Source organism: Danio rerio, chromosome 2, assembly GCF_049306965.1.
Source record: "Danio rerio strain Tuebingen ecotype United States chromosome 2, GRCz12tu, whole genome shotgun sequence".
Classification (NCBI taxonomy): Eukaryota; Metazoa; Chordata; class Actinopteri; order Cypriniformes; family Danionidae; genus Danio; species Danio rerio.
The window spans coordinates 62064568-62083199 of record NC_133177.1 but is presented as its reverse complement, the minus strand read 5'-3'; the positions used below and the strand labels follow the sequence as shown (position 1 = coordinate 62083199).

Below are 18632 nucleotides of genomic sequence, written 5' to 3'. Positions count from 1 at the left end.
AACTTCAGACTGAGTATTTGTGTGACAGAACGGCAGTTGTGCAGAATCTGGAGATGATTATCAGAATATAAAAAGAGATCGTCAGGAAATGTTTATTAGCAAAGTGTCCTTGCAGTAGCGCATTTCCTCCGCGGCTGTCGCTGTGCTCAATCACCTCAAACGCCGAACAAGAAAAACCGGAAGCGGAAAAAAACAAGCACTCCTTCAGTCTCTCCGCTGATCTGTGAATGAGGAAGATGGAGAATTTAATATCAATAAACTGCGTTCAGCTTCTCATTACAGCGCTATTTTACACATGTGAGTACTCATATTATCGTTTATTGTTGAACTGAGTGCGTGCGCGCTCACGAGATCATCAATACTGTTGTCTCCCTCAGGCCTGAAACATAAATAAACTCCCCGGTAAACAGTCAAAAACATCATTATTTTAGGAAAGTACCGCGATATTTTACCTTTTTATTACAGTAAGTTGTTGAACATACACTGTTTAATTAGTGACTGAACGAGTGTTTTGGTTTAATGTCAGTAACACAAGAGTTCCTTCAAGTAAATCTTTGTCATGTGACCAAAACAGCAGGACAGTCTGGAGGAATAATGAGAAATATTAATAATAGAGCACCGATTCTGACCTGAAGGTGCTTTTTACACTTTTGAAAGATTAAATTGGGGAGTTTAAAACTCATCTAACACAATGTAGGATTACTTTATCTTTAATAAGAGTCCTTATCTACCTGTAAACTCTTTTATTGTATTTACTGAACGTCTCTTCGGGTAGATTAGCCATAAAATATTGTTAATGCACAAAGAGGATGAATAGAGGTGCAGTTGGGTTTTATATTCGGATATTAAGACATTCTCCTTAATAATATATTTTCGGAAAAGTATACTTTGCGAATTTTAAATAGGGAAATCATATTAGCAGTAAATGACTATCAAAGTACAGCACTGTTCACAGTGAATTAGATAGTGTTAGTGTTGTTTAGAAGTCATACTTGCATGCAAATTCCGATCTAATATTCAAAGTAACATCGTAAACAATATAGAGACTTCTAAATGAACGAATGTGTGAATATAAAACCAACTTTACCTCTACAGAAGATGATATAAATTCAGTTTTTGCAAATGATGTATGAGTGTGATTTCTAATTGAGGTAAAGCTGGTTTTATATTCGCACATTCAGATTTTCTCCATAATAATGTAATTTCACAAAAGTATTATTTGCTAATTATAAATAATTTAAAAATAACTTTCTCCTTAATATAGAGACAGTTAAAATGAACAAATGTACGAATATAAAACCAACTTTACCTCAATATGTGACAAATATGGCATTACAGATTGGAGAAATAAGAAATGTCATTTATCAGGCACTGATTCTCATTCAGGCCTCTGGAAAACAGCAACGTAAGATTGCTTCATCTTAAATAAGAGTCCTTATCTACCTGGAAACTGTTTTATTGTGTTTACTGAACGTCTCTTCGGGTAAATTAGCCATAAAATATTGTTAATGTACTAAGAAGATGATCTAAATTCTGTTATTGCATATGATGTATGAGTGTGAATTCTGATTGAGGTAAAGCTGGTTTTATATTCGCACATTCAGACTTTCTCCATAATAATATAATTTCACTAAAGCATTATTTGCTAATTATAAATAATGAAATCATATTAGCAGCCAATATCAAAGCACAACATTGTTTATACTCAGTTAAATAGTGCTGATGTTGTTTTAAAGTCATACTTAAATCAGATTTCTGACCAGATATTCAGAATTAACCTGGTAAACAATATAGAGACAGTAAAAATGAACGAGTGTGTGAATATAAAACCAACTTTACCTCAATGATGGACAAAAACAGCTTTACAGACTGGAAAAATTATAAGAAAAATCTTTTATAGCCCTGCTGAAAAATCCAGCTTAAACCAGCCTAGGCTGGTTGGCTGGTTTTAGCTGGTTGACCAGCCTGGTTTTAGAGGGGTTTGGGCCATTTCCTGCTGGTTTTCCAGCCATTTCCAACCTGGTCTTAACTGGTCAGGCTGGAAAATGACCTGCCAAATCAAGCTAAAACCAGCTTGACCAGCCTGGTTTAAGCTGGACATAGCTGGTTTTGGCTGGACTACCAGCTTGGCTAGGCTGGTCAAGCTGGTTTTAGCTGGTCATCTCCCAGCCTGAACAGCTAAGACCAGGCTGGAAATGGCTGGAAACCAGCCTGAAAATGACCAAAACCCCTCTAAAACCAGACTGGTCGACCAGCTAAAACCAGCCTAGGCTGGTTTAAGCTGGATTTTTCAGCAGGGAAGGCACTGATTCTCATTCAGGGCTCCTGAAAACAGTAATGTACGGTTTCTTCATCTTAAATAAGAGTCCTTATCTACCTGGAAACTGTTTTATTGTGTTTACTGAACGTCTCTTTGGGTAAATAACCATAAAATGATGTTAATTACTACGTAGATGTATGTAATGCACAAATGATGTGTTAGTGTGATTTCTGAACATGTCTTTTCTAAAAGTTTGTGATTGAGGTAAAGTTGCTTTTATTTTCACACATTCAGACTTTGCCCTTAATATAATAATTTCACAAAAGTATTATTCGCAAATTTTAAATAAGGAAATCATCTTTGCAGCTAATGACTATCAAAGCACACCATTGTTCACAGTCAGTAAAATAGTTTTAATGTCATACTTAAATCTGATTTCTGACTGAATAGTTAAAATTAGCCTGGTAAACAATATAAAGACAGTTCAAATGAGCGAATGCATGAATATAAAATCAACTTTTAAAATATTTAAATAGTTACATGACATCAAACACTTCAATTATTTATCATTTTCTTTTCGGCTTAGTCCCTTTATTAATCTGGGGTTGCCACAGTGGAATGAACCGCCAATTTATCTTGCATATGTTTTACACAGCGGATATCACTTTAATTATTTACACAGCACACTATAATTATTAAATTATTTTCCAAGCTGTCCACTGCAACATTCGAGAGTTTATTTTCATAGTTGTTTGTTTCACAATTGATTACTAAATGCGATAATTATTTATAACAATTTATACTTTAATCTCAAACCTATTTTATTATAATAAAGTATTTCTAATGATTTATGTGTCATAATTTAAACTTTTTTTTTTTTATTCTACTTCCCTCCCCCCATATTTGTATATATTTATTGGATATTCATGAGATATATTCATTCATTTTTCTTCAGCTTAGTAATCAGGGGTCACCACAGCGGAATGAACCAACTCATTCATTCATTTTCTTTCTGGCTTAGTCCCTTTATTAATTAGGGTCGCCACAGCGGATTGAACCACCAACTCATTCATTCATTTTCTTTCTGGCTTAGTTCCTTTGTTAATTAGGGTCGCCACAGCGGAATGAACCACCAACTCATTCATTCATTTTCTTTATGGCTTAGTCCCTTTATTAATTAGGGGTCGCCACAGCGGAATGAACCACCAACTCATTCATTCATTTTCTTTCTGGCTTAGTCCCTTTGTTAATTGGGGTCGCCACAGCGGAATGAACCACCAACTCATTCATTCATTTTCTTTCTGGCTTAGTCCCTTAGTTAATTAGGGTCGCCACAGCGGAATGAACCACCAAATCATTCATTCATTTTCTTTCTGGCTTAGTCCCTTTGTTAATTGGGGTCGCCACAGCGTAATGAACCACCAAATCTTTCATTCATTTTCTTTCTGGCTTAGTCCCTTGGTTAATTAGGGTTGCCACAGCGGAATGAACCACCAACTCATTTATTCATTTTCTTTCTGGCTTAGTCTCTTTATTAGTCAGGGGTGCCACAGCGGAATGTACCGCTAACTCATTTATTTTCTTTTCAGCTTAGGCCTTTTTTTTAAGCAGGGGTCGCCACAGCGGAATGAACCACCAACTCATTCATTCATTTTCTTTCTGGCTTAGTCCCTTTGTTAATTGGGGTCGCCACAGCGGAATGAACCACCAACTCATTCATTCATTTTCTTTCTGGCTTAGTCCCTTTATTAATTAGGGGTCGCCACAGCGGAATGAACCACCAACTCATTCATTCATTTTCTTTCTGGCTTAGTCCCTTTGTTAATTGGGGTCGCCACAGCGGAATGAACCACCAACTCATTCATTCATTTTCTTTCTGGCTTAGTTCCTTTGTTAATTGGGGTTGCCACAGCGGAATGAACCACCAACTCATTCATTCATTTTCTTTCTGGCTTAGTCCCTTTATTAATCAGGGGTCGCCACAGCGGAATGAACCACCAACTCATTCATTCATTTTCTTTCTGGCTTAGTCCCTTTATTAATCAGGGGTCGCCACAGTGTAATGAACCGCCAACTCATTAATTAATTAATTTTCTTTCTTGCTTAGTATCTATTAATCAGGGGTCGCCACAGTGGAATGAACCACCAAATCAAATATGTTTTACGCAGCAGATGCCCTTCCAGCTGCAACTCAGTACTAGGAAACACCAATGCACACACACACTCACACACTCATACACTAGGGCAAATTTAGTTGATCAATTCCCCTATAGTGCATGTGTTTGGACTGTGGGGGAAACCGGAGCACCCGGAGGAAACCCACGCCAACACGGGAGAACATGCAAACTCCACATAGAAACACCAACTGACCCAGCCGGGACTCGAACCAGCGACCTTCTTGCTGTGAGGCCTCAGTGCCAACCACTGAGAATGAGTGATTGTAGTTAAATCATCTTAACATGTTTCTTTATTGTCATCTGCTGTGGATGCAGGTATATCGTGCAGTTCAGTAGAACAGAAGATCTACGTCGAACTCAATAAAACTGCCCCGTGTGTCCGGCTGCTGAACGCCACGCATCAGATCGGCTGCCAGTGTGAGTATTAAACATTGATGATGACCTGTCATGCAGTTTTTTTCAGCTGTAAAATGCGTCTCTGATGTCTCTAGAGTGTGTGTAGTGAAGTTTGAGCTCAGAATGGCACACTAATAACGTCCTCTAACTCTGTTTTCTGTCCGTCTCAGCCTCTATATCAGGAGATACGGGCGTTGTTCATGTGCTGGAGAGCGAATCAGACCTGGACTGGATCCTCAGCGCTGGTCCTCATCCACCCTACATGGTCATCATGGAAACCGCCTTCTTCAATAGGTGAGTCACGGCAATATGGAGTACGAATTATATTTAAAATCATTACAACATGTGCAGCAGAGTGTGTTTATGTGCAGCTCCTGATTGTTTCGTATAACGAAGAGATGCAACTATTAAATTACTCATGAATGCAGATGCTAATAAGCATGCTAAGTGAACAGATGTGTTTATCTGAGAAGCAATGCTGAAGTCTGCCTTTACTTATCAGAGGTCGCGTTAGACTTTGTCATTGTCTGTCATGTTGACGGACAGGGATATAAAACTTGTTATTGACCGTCATTTAATTTGCATATTTTCTAATCGCTTTTTTCATTGATATTTTAATAATGAACTTGCACGACGAGCATATAGGCTAAATTATTCATTTATTTATTGGACAAATGAACAATAACTCCTATCTGCCTTAACTCATATCTTCCTCCTGCGTCGACCTGAACTGGTTGCTGTGCTGTGCTGTGCGTAATCAAACGCATCAAGGGAGACTGTCTTTGCCTCGGAAAGTCGACTTCTCATGACCAAAGACCGGATTTACTAGCGCCGCTTCAGCCAGCGTTTTGTAGTCAGGAAACATTCCTCCTAAAGGCAGATTTATACTTCTGAGTCAAACGGCGGCGTATGCTGCGGCGCTGACGTATAGCTCTTCGCCGTGGCCGTCGGCGTCGCGGACGTGCACCTCTCAAAAATTGTAACTACACGACGCAACCACGCGTAGCGCAAGCTCTGTGATTGGTCGGCTTGGTAGCACTGACGAGTCTGGGCGGGACCGAGAGCTGCGTGAATGGTGCGAGCCCGATGGAGCGATTGTTTACAAGTGTGGAGTCCTGTGAAGGAGCTCCTGATGGACAGTTTTGTTTTGTGTTTACCTCATAGTTAAAGTTGCTGCACGTCTGCTGGTTCCTGCCTCAAAATGAGCGAGTTTGAGCCACTTGTACAACCAGGAAGTGTTCAGGAAAAGCAAAACAGCAGAGAAGAAACTCGACACAGAGGAACATTAACACCTCACTGCCAACTAGCACTTCAGAAGTGTTAATGCAGACCAACAGAGACAGCAGCAGAAGTATAAATGTACAGCTGCGTGTGTTGCATGCGGCGTGGGTTACGCCGGTCACTTGACGCAGAAGTATAAACCAGGCTTAAGGCTGTGATCAGAACGTTTGCTGGATTCTCTGAATGTGGGATTTCCCGATCCTGCAAGCACTCGTTTCACCGGGAAATAATACTGCAGCACGCTCTCCTTCTGCACCTCTCTGAGTCCGGTAGTGCTCAAAACGCACCCCAGATAGCAAAATACACTCGGGTCAGTTCCGGCTAGATTCTCGCCTGCTGGAGACTCCGGCTGCTGTACTCAGGCTGGATGCCTGGGGACTCACTGCCCGATTCCAGCCGAGTCCGAGTCAATCGGGCCAGATGCGAGGGCCGTAAGCAAGCTGCCGCATCCGCGCCAGAATCGGTCCGCGAGTAATGTGCACTGTGGCGCGACTCAGGGTGCTTTGACACCTGTGAATGGATTCAGGTGTTCTGAAACAGAGATTACAATTGTTACAGTGCTGCTCTTTGCTCTTGGAGCGGTTCACTTTCACACTGCAAAGTTTCTAAACGGACCAAAAGAGCTAAAACAAGTCACGTGCGAGTAATACACTTATTAAAAATATAAACATAGCTAAGCAGCTTGAAGTATAAGGCATGCTTGTTATGGTTTCTGTTGCCAGTCTGGCAGCATGTCTGTGTGCCAAGTCATCCTTGTCGTCGTCGGAGGAAGAGGAGGGGACAAAAAAACTCTCTGTAATATTTTGAATTTGGACCGCAACACATAGTACAATCTTACATAGTGCTCCATTAGCATAGATTATAAATATTGCACTCTCTTAACCTGTGTGTGTGCATGTGTGCTTCTGTGTGTGCATGCATGTGTGTTTGTCTGTGTGCATCTATGTGTGTGCATGCATGTGTCTTTCTGTGTGTGCGTGCATGCATTTGTATGTATGTGCGTGCATATGTGTGTATGTGTCTGTGCGTGCGTGTATATGTGGTTGTGTGTGTGTGTGTGTGTGTGTGAGTGAGTGAGTGAGTGAGTGAGTGAGTGAGTGAGTGAGTGAGCGAGCGAGCGTGCGTGCGTGCGTGTGTGTGTGTGTGCATTCATGTGTGTGTGTTTTCCTCTCTCCTCCTCCAGATCTGTCATGTTGAGCATGAAGAACTCCTCCAGAGTGGCTGGAGTGGCTGTGATCATCTCTAAAGCGGGCCTCGCTGAGCACTTCTCTCCCCACACCACCTGCCCCAACCAGAACACAGGTGTGTGTGAGAGAACGCTCAACTCATGCTGAATCACACCGTATAACCTGCAGGAATAATAGTCATACTGATAATAATAAAAATAAGCTTTATTTTATTAAGCACCTTTAAAAGCGCTGAGCACTGTGCAAACAATACATCAAAAACACTCAAAATCAACAAGCAAAAGCAAATAACAAACAGCATAAACTAATCTTAATTAATGTTAAAGCTTTATAAATCTACACTCACCGGCCACTTTATTAGGTACTCTACTACTAGTAACAGGTTGGACCCCTTTTGCCTTCAGAACTGCCATAATCCTTAGATTCATTCATTGACACCATGCTTAATTGGTACTAATGACCCAAAGTGTGCTAAGAAAATCTCCCCCATGCCATTACACCACCACCACCAGCCTGAACCAAGCAGGCAGGATGATCCATGCTTTCATATTGTTGGGGCCAAATTCTGACCCGAGCATCTGAATGTGTCAGCAGAAATGGAGACTCATCAGAGCAGCAACGTTTCTCCAATCTTCTATTGTCCAGTTTTGGTGAGTCTGTGTGAATTGTAGCCTCAGTTTCCTGTTCTTAGCTGACAGGAGCGGCACCCGGTGTGCTCTTCTGCTGCTGTAGCCCATCCGCCTCAAGGTTGGACGTGTTGTGTGTTCAGAGATGCTCTTCTGCAGAGCTCGGTTGTAACGAGTGCTTATTTGAGTTACTGTTGCCTTTCTATCAGCTGGAACCAGTCTGGCCATTCTCCTCTGACCTCTGGCCTCATCAACAAGGCATTTGTGCCCACAGAACTGCCGCTCACTGGACATTTCCTCTTTGTCGGAGCATTCTCTGTAAACCCTAGAGATGGTTGTGCGTGAAAATCCCAGTAGATCAGCAGTTTCTGAAATACTCAGAGCAGCCCGTCTGGCAGCAACAACCATGCCACGTTCAAAGTCTCTTAAATCCCCTTTCTTCTCCATTCTGATGCTCGCTCTGAACTACAGCAGATCCTCTTGACCATGTCTACATGCCTAGATGCAGCGAGCTGCTGCCATGTGATTGGCTGATTAGAAATATGCGTTAAGCAGTTGGGTAGGTGTACCTAATAAAGTGGCCAGTGAGTGTCTATTATTATTTTAAATGTTTTTTTAAATAATAATTTTCAAAACATTAATTTATTCATTCATTTATTCATTTTCTTTTTGGCTAAGTCCTTTTATTGATCAGGAGTAGCCACAGCGAAATGAACCAGCAACTATTCCAGCATATGTTTTACACAGCTGATGCCCTTACAGCTGCAACCCAGTGCTGGGAAACTCCCATACACCCTCATTCTCACACGCACTCACACACTACAGCCAGTTTAGTTGATCAGTTCCCCTATAGCGCATGTGTTTGGACTGTGGGGGAAACCGGAGCACCCGGAGGAAACCCACACCAACACAGGGAGAACATGCAAACTCCACACAGAAACACCAACTGACCCAGCCGGGACTCGAACCAGTGACCTTCTTGCTGTGAGGCGATCGTGCTATCCACTGCGCCACCGTGCCGCCCACATTAATTAATATGTAACATATATTTAGATAATTAGACGCACAATTTGAACTTTTTTGTAATTTTTTGTAAACAAATGGATTGAGCTGTCTGCACCTGAAAACAAGACAAAGCACAATATCAGATGTCAGCTTCCCAATGTCTTATAATGAACTTGTGATCTGAATACTGTCTCTCATTGTTTAATGTGTGTGTGTGTGTGTGTTTTCCTCATGTTTCAGGTGTGTATTCTGCGGGTAGCGAGTTTGCGAACTGTAACGGGACCGTCTGGAATCCTCTGGGAAACGGGTTATCCTATGAAGACTTCACTTTCCCTGTGTTTGCTCTGAAAGACGAGAATCAGACGCAGGTCATACGGAAGGTGCGCGTATGTGTGTGTGTGTGTGTGCGTGCGTGTGTGCGTGCATGCATGCATGCGTGAGTGTGTGTAAGAGAGAATGAGAGCAAGAGAGAGAGAGAGAGATTTTGTGTGTTTGAAATGTGTGTGTTCTGTGTTCACTTCAGTGCTGTGTGATGATGTTGACCTGTGTGTGTGTGTGTATGACAGAGAGAGGGAAAGAGTGTGTGTCTGATATGTGTGATTGTATCTGTGTAAGTGGGATAATCTGTGTGTATGTTTGTGTAAATTTATGTGTTATGTGAGTGTAGAGTGTGTGTGTGTGTGTGTGTGTGATGTGTGTTTGATGTGAGTGTACCTGCATGCGTGATTTCAGTTTGTGTGTGTGTATGTGCACATAAGTTTGTGTCTGTGCATGTCTTTGTGCTTTTATGTGTACACTTGCATTTAAATGAGTGTGTGTGTGCATGCACGTGCGTGTGTGCGTCCATATGTGTGCTCGTGAGTGTGCATGTGTGTGCATTTGTGTGTGTGTTTATGAGTGTGTGTGCATGAGTGCTTCTCAGTATCCACTTTGTGATCATGTTAACGTATGTGTGTGTGTGTGTATGTGTGTTTGTGTGTGTGTGTGTGTGTGTGTGTGTGTGTGTGTGTGTGTGCATGCGCGTGCATGTGCACACCCAAATGTGTGTTAATGAGTGTGTGTGTGTGTGTGTGTGTGTGTGTGTGTTTGTGAGTGTATGTGCATAAGTGCTCCTCAGTATCCACTTTGTGATCATGCTAACGTGTGTGTGTGCATGTGGGCATCCATGTGTGTTCATAAGTGTGCGTGTGTGTGCGCGTGCAGTTGTGTGTGTGTATATGAGTGTGTGTGCATGAGTGCGTGCATGTGTGTTTGCATGTGCGCATCCATGTGTGTGCGTACAGTTTGTGTGTATGTGTGTGTGTGTGTGCGTGCATGAGTGCTCCTCAGTATCCGCTGTGTGATCATGTTAACGTGTGTGTGTGTGCGTTTGTGTGTGTGTGTGTGCAGTGTTATGAGGATCATAATCTGCGTGTGAACGGCAGCGCTCCTCATTATCCGCTGTGTGCCATGCAGCTCTTCTCACACATGCACGCAGTGACCGACACCGTCACCTGCATGAGGCGCACAGACCTGCAGAACAAATTCAGCATCAACCCAGGTACACACACACACACACACACACACATAAACACGTACTTACACACACAAGCACTCACATATTCACAGGCACACACACACACACACACACACACACATAAACCTACACAGACATACATTCACACCCACTCAATTACACACAAACACACTCACTTTTACATGCAAACACACACTCACAGATTTACATGCACACACACACACACACACGCACATGCACAGATAAACACACACATACAAACACACATTCATTCGCTCACTCACTGACAAACACGCACACACATACACAAACACACTCACTTTTACATGCAAACACACACTCACAGATTTACATGCACACACACACACACACGCACATGCTTAGATAAACACACACATACAAACACACATTCATTGGCTCACTCACTGACAAACACGCACACACATACACAAACACACTCACTTTTACATGCAAACACACACTCACAGATTTACATGCACACACACACACACACGCACATGCTTAGATAAACACACACATACAAACACACATTCATTCGCTCACTCACTGACAAACACGCACACACATACACAAACACACTTATATAAACATACATTCACTCTCTCACTCGCATGCAAGCGCACACACACAAACTCACATACACACTCACACACACACAAACGCATACACATTTGCTTGCAAACACACTGAGAAACAATAATACAAGCACGAACACACACACATAAAGCACAAACCATGCACACACACACACTTAACGCAGTCTGATGAAGTGTCTGCTGATGTGTGTTTGTGTCCTGTCAGAGATTCTGTGTGACCCGCTGAGTGATTATAACGTCTGGACGTCGATTCGGCCCCTGAACAACAGCGCCAGGGGCCACGCGGAGAACGAGAGCGTCGTCATCGCAGCCGTGAGGGTGAGACCGTCACTCATTTCATTCATTCATTCATTCGTTTTCTCTTCAGCTTAGTCCCTTCATTAATCAGGGGTCGCCACAGCAGAATGAACCGACAACTTATCCAGGATATGTTTTAGGCAGCAGATGCCCTTCCAGCCGCAACCCAGTACTGGGAAACACCCATACACACTCATTCCCACACACACTCATACACTAACACCAATTTAGTTAATCAATTCCCCTGTTCTGCACCCGGGGGAAACCCTCGCCAACACGGGGAGAACATGCAAACTCCACACAGAAGCGCCAACTGACCCAGCCGGGACTCGAACCAGCGACCTGAGGGCTGTGAGACCACAGTGCTGACCACTGAGCTGCTGTATCACCCCCATATGCATATTTCATGCATACTCATGGTATGTGAATGAGACGCTGTGTTTTAATCACGTCTGTTGTTCTGTGTGTCAGCTGGACGGCAGGTCGTTTTTCTGGGAAGAGGCTCCGGCAGCCGAGGGAACCGTTTCTGCAATCGTCACGCTATTGGCTGCCATTCACGCACTCTATCCTGTCATTCAAGAGGCTCCGCCCCCTCGCAACATCTTCTTCACTTTTTTCCAAGGGGTCAGTGAGCGAGTGGGATTATACACTCTTTCCTGCAGATTATTCGAGAAGACTGCAAGAAGACTTTTTTTAATGCAATCTGCGTGTGTGTGTGTGTGTGTGTGTGTGTGTGTGTGTGTTTCTGTCTACAGGAAGCCTTCGACTACATTGGCAGCTCCAGAATGGTGTTTGACATGGAGAAAAACCAGTTCGTCATGGACCTGGACAATGTGCACTCAATGCTGGAGATCGGCCAGGTAAACACACTCTTACACACACACACACACACACACACACACACACACACACACACACACACACCATAAACACACAACGCATACACACACATACTATATACAGACGTCCACACACAAACATCATAAACACAGAGTCACTCAGTACACACACTAATTACAGACACGCACCATAAACACACAGCACATACACACAACATAAACACACACTATATAAGGACACACATACACCATAAACACAACATACTGTACAGTACACACATTCTATATACAGACACGTGCGCGCACACACCATAGAATACACTATATACACACATGCATACACACGCCATAAACACAGGCTATATAACACAGATACACACTACACATACAAACACATGCCATGAGCACACACTACACACAGACACATGCACACACACCATAAACACACAACACACACTATATACACACATACACACACACACACACAGACACCATACATACAAACTCATGCATGCCATAAGCACACGCACACACACTATATAAACACATACACTATATACACACAGAAACAATATACATACAAACACATGCCATAACCGCACAACACACACTATACACACATACACTATATACATGCACACACACATAGACTATATACACACAGACACTATACATACAAACACATGCCATAAGCACACACTATACACACACACGCCATAACCGCACAGCACACACTATACACACACACACATACACTATGTACACACAGACACTATACATACAAACACGCGCCATAAGCACACACTATACACACACACGCCATAACCGCACACTATACACATACACACACACACACACACACACACACATTATATATACATAGACACTATACAAACACATGCCATAAGCACACACTACACACAGACACACGCACACATTATAACCGTACAACACACACTACATACACACACACAGACACTATACATAGAAACACATGCTATATGAGCACACACTATACACAGACACGCGCGCACACACACCATAAACACACAACACACACTATATATATATATATATATATATATATATATATATATATACACGTACGCACACACATAACACGCACACACGTACTATATACCGACATTCACACACAAACACCATAAACACAGAGCTGTCAGTACACACACTACATACACACACACAGACACTATACATAGAAACACATGCTATATGAGCACACACTATACACAGACATGCACGCACACACACCATAAACACACAACACACACTATATATATATATATATATATATATATATATATATATATATATACGTACGCACACACATAACACGCACACACGTACTATATACAAACATTCACACACAAACACCATAAACACAGAGCTGTCAGTTCACACACTACATACAGACACACAGTACATACACACACCATAAACACAGTATATAAAGACACCCACACACATATGCCATAAACACAATGAACAGTACACACACACACACACTATATACAGACACATACATCATAAACACATTATATACAGACACGCACAATATAAATACACAGCATACACACTTCCACACACCACAAGATGAGTTATGAGGACATTGTCGTAATTTTTATAAATCACACAGAATACGTTTTTTAGAAAGTAAAAATGCAGATGGTGTCCTGTAAGAGTCCAGTTTAGGGCAAAGCAGACGATGGAAACCTATGGAATGTCCCCGTAATACACAAAATCAAACGTGTGTGTGTTATAGGTGGGTCTGCGTGGCGGTCGGGATGTCTGGATACACTCTGACCCCGTGTCTCGTCGCAACAGCAGCATGGAGAAGCAGGTGAGAGACAGGGATCTTTATTTGTTTTAATTAGATTTTTTTTTTTTTTATATATTTGTAAATGAAGACAAAGAGGGGGGAAACAAGCTGTAAATGAGTTTTGCAGATCTCTTTTACTGTAACATTGAGTTGACCCCTCGCAGATCTCTGTTTTGCATTAGTATTCTCTCGAGGATGCTTTACAGTAATGAACTAATCTAACAAAAAAAAAAGAAAATCACAGGCCAATAATTACTACACCCTAATTAATATGTTGAGGGAAATTTTTAGAAACAGGAAAAATCAAAAGAAGCATTAAAAATATCAAATTTAGTTGGAATTTTAATAATAATAATAATAATAAGACCTTTTATTTATAGGCAGGGCTCGAAATTGCGACCATTTTGGTCGCATATGCGCCTGAAAATTAATCTATGCGACCTCATAATATATCTGGGAGCATTAGTGCGACTGCAGATAATGGTTGTAGTGCGACCTGTTTTGGTTTTTTCTAAAAACGTGCTGAATCGCTCTTCCCTGCCGCTATATTGGTTCATATTAGCTGTCACTCACTCAAGGTATTCCGCTGTCAGATGACAGGGAAGGAGCTTTTATGACCACGGGAAATGCAAACGGCTGAAGAGTAAAAACTTAAAGCACACAGGTTTGCAAACCCCACCTAAAGTTGAGGCGCAGATGAGAGCGATCATGACACGTCACGTGGTGAATAATGATCCACCAGCTGAGATCAATCGAGTACGCGCTTCTTGGAGAAGGTGCCCGAATCTCCATGCGTTGCATTCACTGCGTGTTCAGCGCAAATGTCCGCTAAAAGTCAAATCTAATACTGTACATATCATCGCCAAAGAAGCTCACCTTTACTAAGTTTACACTGAAACTGCGGCTCATAACAAAGACCGGTATTGCGCCGATGGTCATCGCAAGAATCCTGCTCTGCCTGCTCATAAATTGGGTTGGCTGACTCGCCTGCTTTCCACTAACACAGAAACATGAAGATCAGCTCAGACTGAACCTTTAAATGACACAAACTGAAACCAAAACTTTTAAAGAGTGATAGAAGTGAGACTTTACTTTCTTTCTTTTGTCTATTCTTGTTTGAGGTGTATATTATTTATTTATTTGTTTACTGATGACTGCTTTGCAGCTTTCATCATTGAATTGAATGATTTATTATAATCTTTTGTTTGTTTTGTAGCAGAAATATTATTTATTAAATTGGCATGCATATAAAAACAGCAGCACAAAATAAATATTTCTTACTGCAATGCTTCATTTTTGTTTGATGCAAACTATACAATTATTTTTCATAAAGTAACAGACTTTTTATAGCAGATAACCTACATTCATGCACATTCAAGGCAGCATCATAATGAGAAATGGAATTCATTGTTACTATTATTGTCATTTTTCATCATCATTAATATTCTATGGCCTAATTATTAGACATTTATTTTGGAATTATTGCACACAAATATCAATGTCTTCGCAGCTTTAGTTAGATAGTTGTTTCTGGTTTTTGTCAGTCCTATTAATGTTGTTTTAAAATACAATAAAGCCCTTAAAAAACAATTTGCAGCGGTGCTCATTCATTTTTGGTGGGTGCTCCTAAATTTTTTCTGGTGCTCCTAAATATTTTTTTGTGCTCCTAAATATTTTAAGTTGGGAGCACCGGTGCTACCAAGTAAAAAAGTTAATTTCGAGCCCTGATAGGCGCCTTTTAGAGGACACCTTACAGTATGTCACAAGCAAATTATAAAAACAAGACAGAAGAGTAATAAATCATAGTATTAATCCAGAAAGTCATTAAAAGCAATCCTGAACAGAAAGGTTTTAACCTGGGATTTAAAACTGGAGATAGAGTCCACCTGACGAATATCTAACGGCACATAACTGTGGTGCTGTGCAGCTAAAAGCCCTGCACCTAATGACTTCATCTTAAAATTTGGGGAACTGATAACAGTTCAGCTGCAGAAGATCTCAGTGAGCGCCGAGGCGTGTACCAGTAAAGAAGATCAGATTTAATCGGGTGCAAGGTTGTGAAGAGCTTTGTAAGTTAATAAAATAATTTATATTGTACACGATAAAGAACAGGAAGCCAATGCAAGTGAAAGAGAAGTGGAGTTATGTATTCAGAAGCACGCGAGCGGGTGACTATAGCTGCTGAGTTCTGGATTAACTGTGATCTGTGAAGTTGGTTAAGAGAGTTACCAGATAGGTGGGAATTACAATAATCAATCCTTGATGTAACCAGAGCATGTTCGAGCACTTCAGTACTTTGTTGGGATAGTGAAGGGCGAAGTCTTGCAATGTTACGCAAGTAAAAAAAGGCAGATCTTGAAACATTACTTATATGTGAATTAAACGAAAGCATGCCATCTAGTATAACCCAGAGACTTTTAGCATGAGTTGTAAAATTTACTGTGGAGTTATTGATAGATATAGTAAAGGATTGAGCTTTGGAAAGAACAGATTTAGAGCCAACCAGAAGGGCTTCAGTTTTACTGGCATTTAACTTCAAAAAGAACTTTGTAGTTTGTAAGTGTTTTTGCAGTAACTGGTTTGTATATAAATGTATTTTACTTCTAAAGATGTTTTGTTTATATGCACCAAATTATAGACTTTATTCACTGAGAAATGGAGAAAAATATACATTTTCAAAAAGGGGGTGTGCTCAATTATGCACAGCACTGTATATACATGCATGCATACGTATGTACGCACCCTTACTGGCCACTTTATTTGGTATACCTGTCTAACTGCTTGTTAACACGAATGTCCAATCAGCCAATCACATGGCAGCAGCTCACTGCATTTCGGCATGTAGACATGGTCAAGAGGATCTGCTACAGTTCAAAGTGAGCATCAGAATGGGGAAGAAAGGGGATTTAAGTGACTGTGAACGTGGCATGGTTGTTGCTGCCAGACGGGCTGCTCTGAGTATTTCAGAAACTGCTGATCTGGGATTTTCTCGCACAACCATCTCTAGGGTTTACAGAGAATGCTCCGACAAAGAGGAAATATCCAGTGAGCGGCAGTTCTGTGGGCGCAAATGCCTTGTTGATGATGTCAGAGGAGAATGGCCAGACTGGTTCCAGCTGATAGAAAGGCAACAGTACCTCAAATAAGCACTCGTTACAACCGAGCTCTGCAGAAGAGCATCTCTGAACACACAACACGGCGAACCTTGAGGCGGATGGGCTACAGCAGCAGAAGAGCACACCGGGTGCCGCTCCTGTCAGCTAAGAACAGGAAACTGAGGCTACAATTCACACAGACTCACCAAAACTGGACAATAGAAGATTGGAGAAACGTTGCTGCTCTGATGAGTCTCCATTTCTGCTGACACATCCGGATGCTCGGCTCACAATTTGGCCTCAACAACATGAAAGCATGAATCCATCATGGATCTGCAGCTGACAAATCTGCAGCAACTGCATGATGCTATCATGTCAATATGGACAAAGGCAAGATTAAGGCAGTTCTAAAGGCAAAAGGGGGTCCAACCTGGTACTAGTAAGGTGTACCTAATAAAGTGGCCGGTGTGTATATATATATATATATATATGTATGTATATAAATGTAAGCTCTTTTATTATCACAGCTGTCGGTCAGCGCCTGCTCTTTTTCTGCATCTTTGTGTGTGCAGTGTAAATGCAGATATCAGATACCATCAGTCACTTTTAAAAGAAGATGTAAGCCGGTCATCATAAAAATCAGATGCAGTCACAAAATCGAAATTGTCCATCAAGATCTACAGTGTGAATGCAGCCTTATAGATGTGTTTTTCTCTCAGGTGTCAGAGATGATCAAGGCTGTAAACTCCAGCGCTGCGGGTCTGAACATTAACCTGCAGGAGCCGTCGGTCAGTCAGCCGCTGCCGCCTTCATCCTTCCAGCGATTTCTGAGAGTCCGGCCGATCCCAGGCCTGGTGCTTACCGACCACGAGAAGGCCTTCAACAACAGGTCTCAGAACAGCTCACTAATATAAACAATTACAACCACAACATCAATCAATCAACCAACCAACCTTTATTTATATATCACCCTACTACAACCAAAGCGCTTTACACCAGTAAAAACAAATTATACAACAAAACTTGAAAGCAGCCAATGCAAAAACAATAGAAGATGTGTCAATAAAATACAGCAAAACATTTAATGCAGGAGAAAGTGTCAGCGCTGCTATGCATTAAAAACCATTTAGAACAAGTGGGTCTTAAAGGGCCATGAAACCCCTTGTTTCAGCAGGGTGTTTTCACACCTCTACTTTGGAAAAAGTCAGAAAAGTGGGCGTGTCCAGCTCTGTTTAGGGGGGAGTGTAGGAGGAAGAAAAGAGGCATGGTGTGGGAGTGTTTATTTGGGCACGCGCGAGTTTCAGAGTCAAAATAAACACACAGGAGAAAGTGATGGTGTTTAACCTACATGGACATGTGTAGTCGAATTATTTGCCAAATTATTAAATGGTGGACTTTAACTGCAGTTTGGCTCTTTCATTCAGGGAATTCATTCATGTCCCTCACGACAAACGAGATATTTGATTCGAGGAGCTGCTCTAAGCGTGTATTTTTCA

The 18632-nt window shown here is 41.6% G+C and overlaps 1 protein-coding gene across 5 annotated transcripts in view; it reads left to right on the top strand.

The window, feature by feature from the left end:
- The first annotated feature begins 178 nt into the window (after window positions 1–178).
- Window positions 179–18632, top strand: part of ncstn (nicastrin) — a 35274-nt gene continuing 16820 nt past the window's right edge. For 3 of the 5 annotated variants that reach the window (XR_012386970.1, XR_012386971.1, XR_012386969.1), the window contains exons 1-11: window positions 179–297; window positions 4753–4854; window positions 5004–5127; window positions 7298–7416; window positions 9173–9312; window positions 10322–10472; window positions 11271–11383; window positions 11834–11986; window positions 12118–12222; window positions 13985–14062; window positions 17856–18025. Coding sequence is in view for 1 of the 5 variants with exons in the window: in NM_001009556.1 (NP_001009556.1) it covers window positions 237–297; window positions 4753–4854; window positions 5004–5127; window positions 7298–7416; window positions 9173–9312; window positions 10322–10472; window positions 11271–11383; window positions 11834–11986; window positions 12118–12222; window positions 13985–14062; window positions 17856–18025 (1316 nt within the window). In the remaining 4 variants the exon portion in view is untranslated. 5 annotated transcript variants of the gene reach the window in all.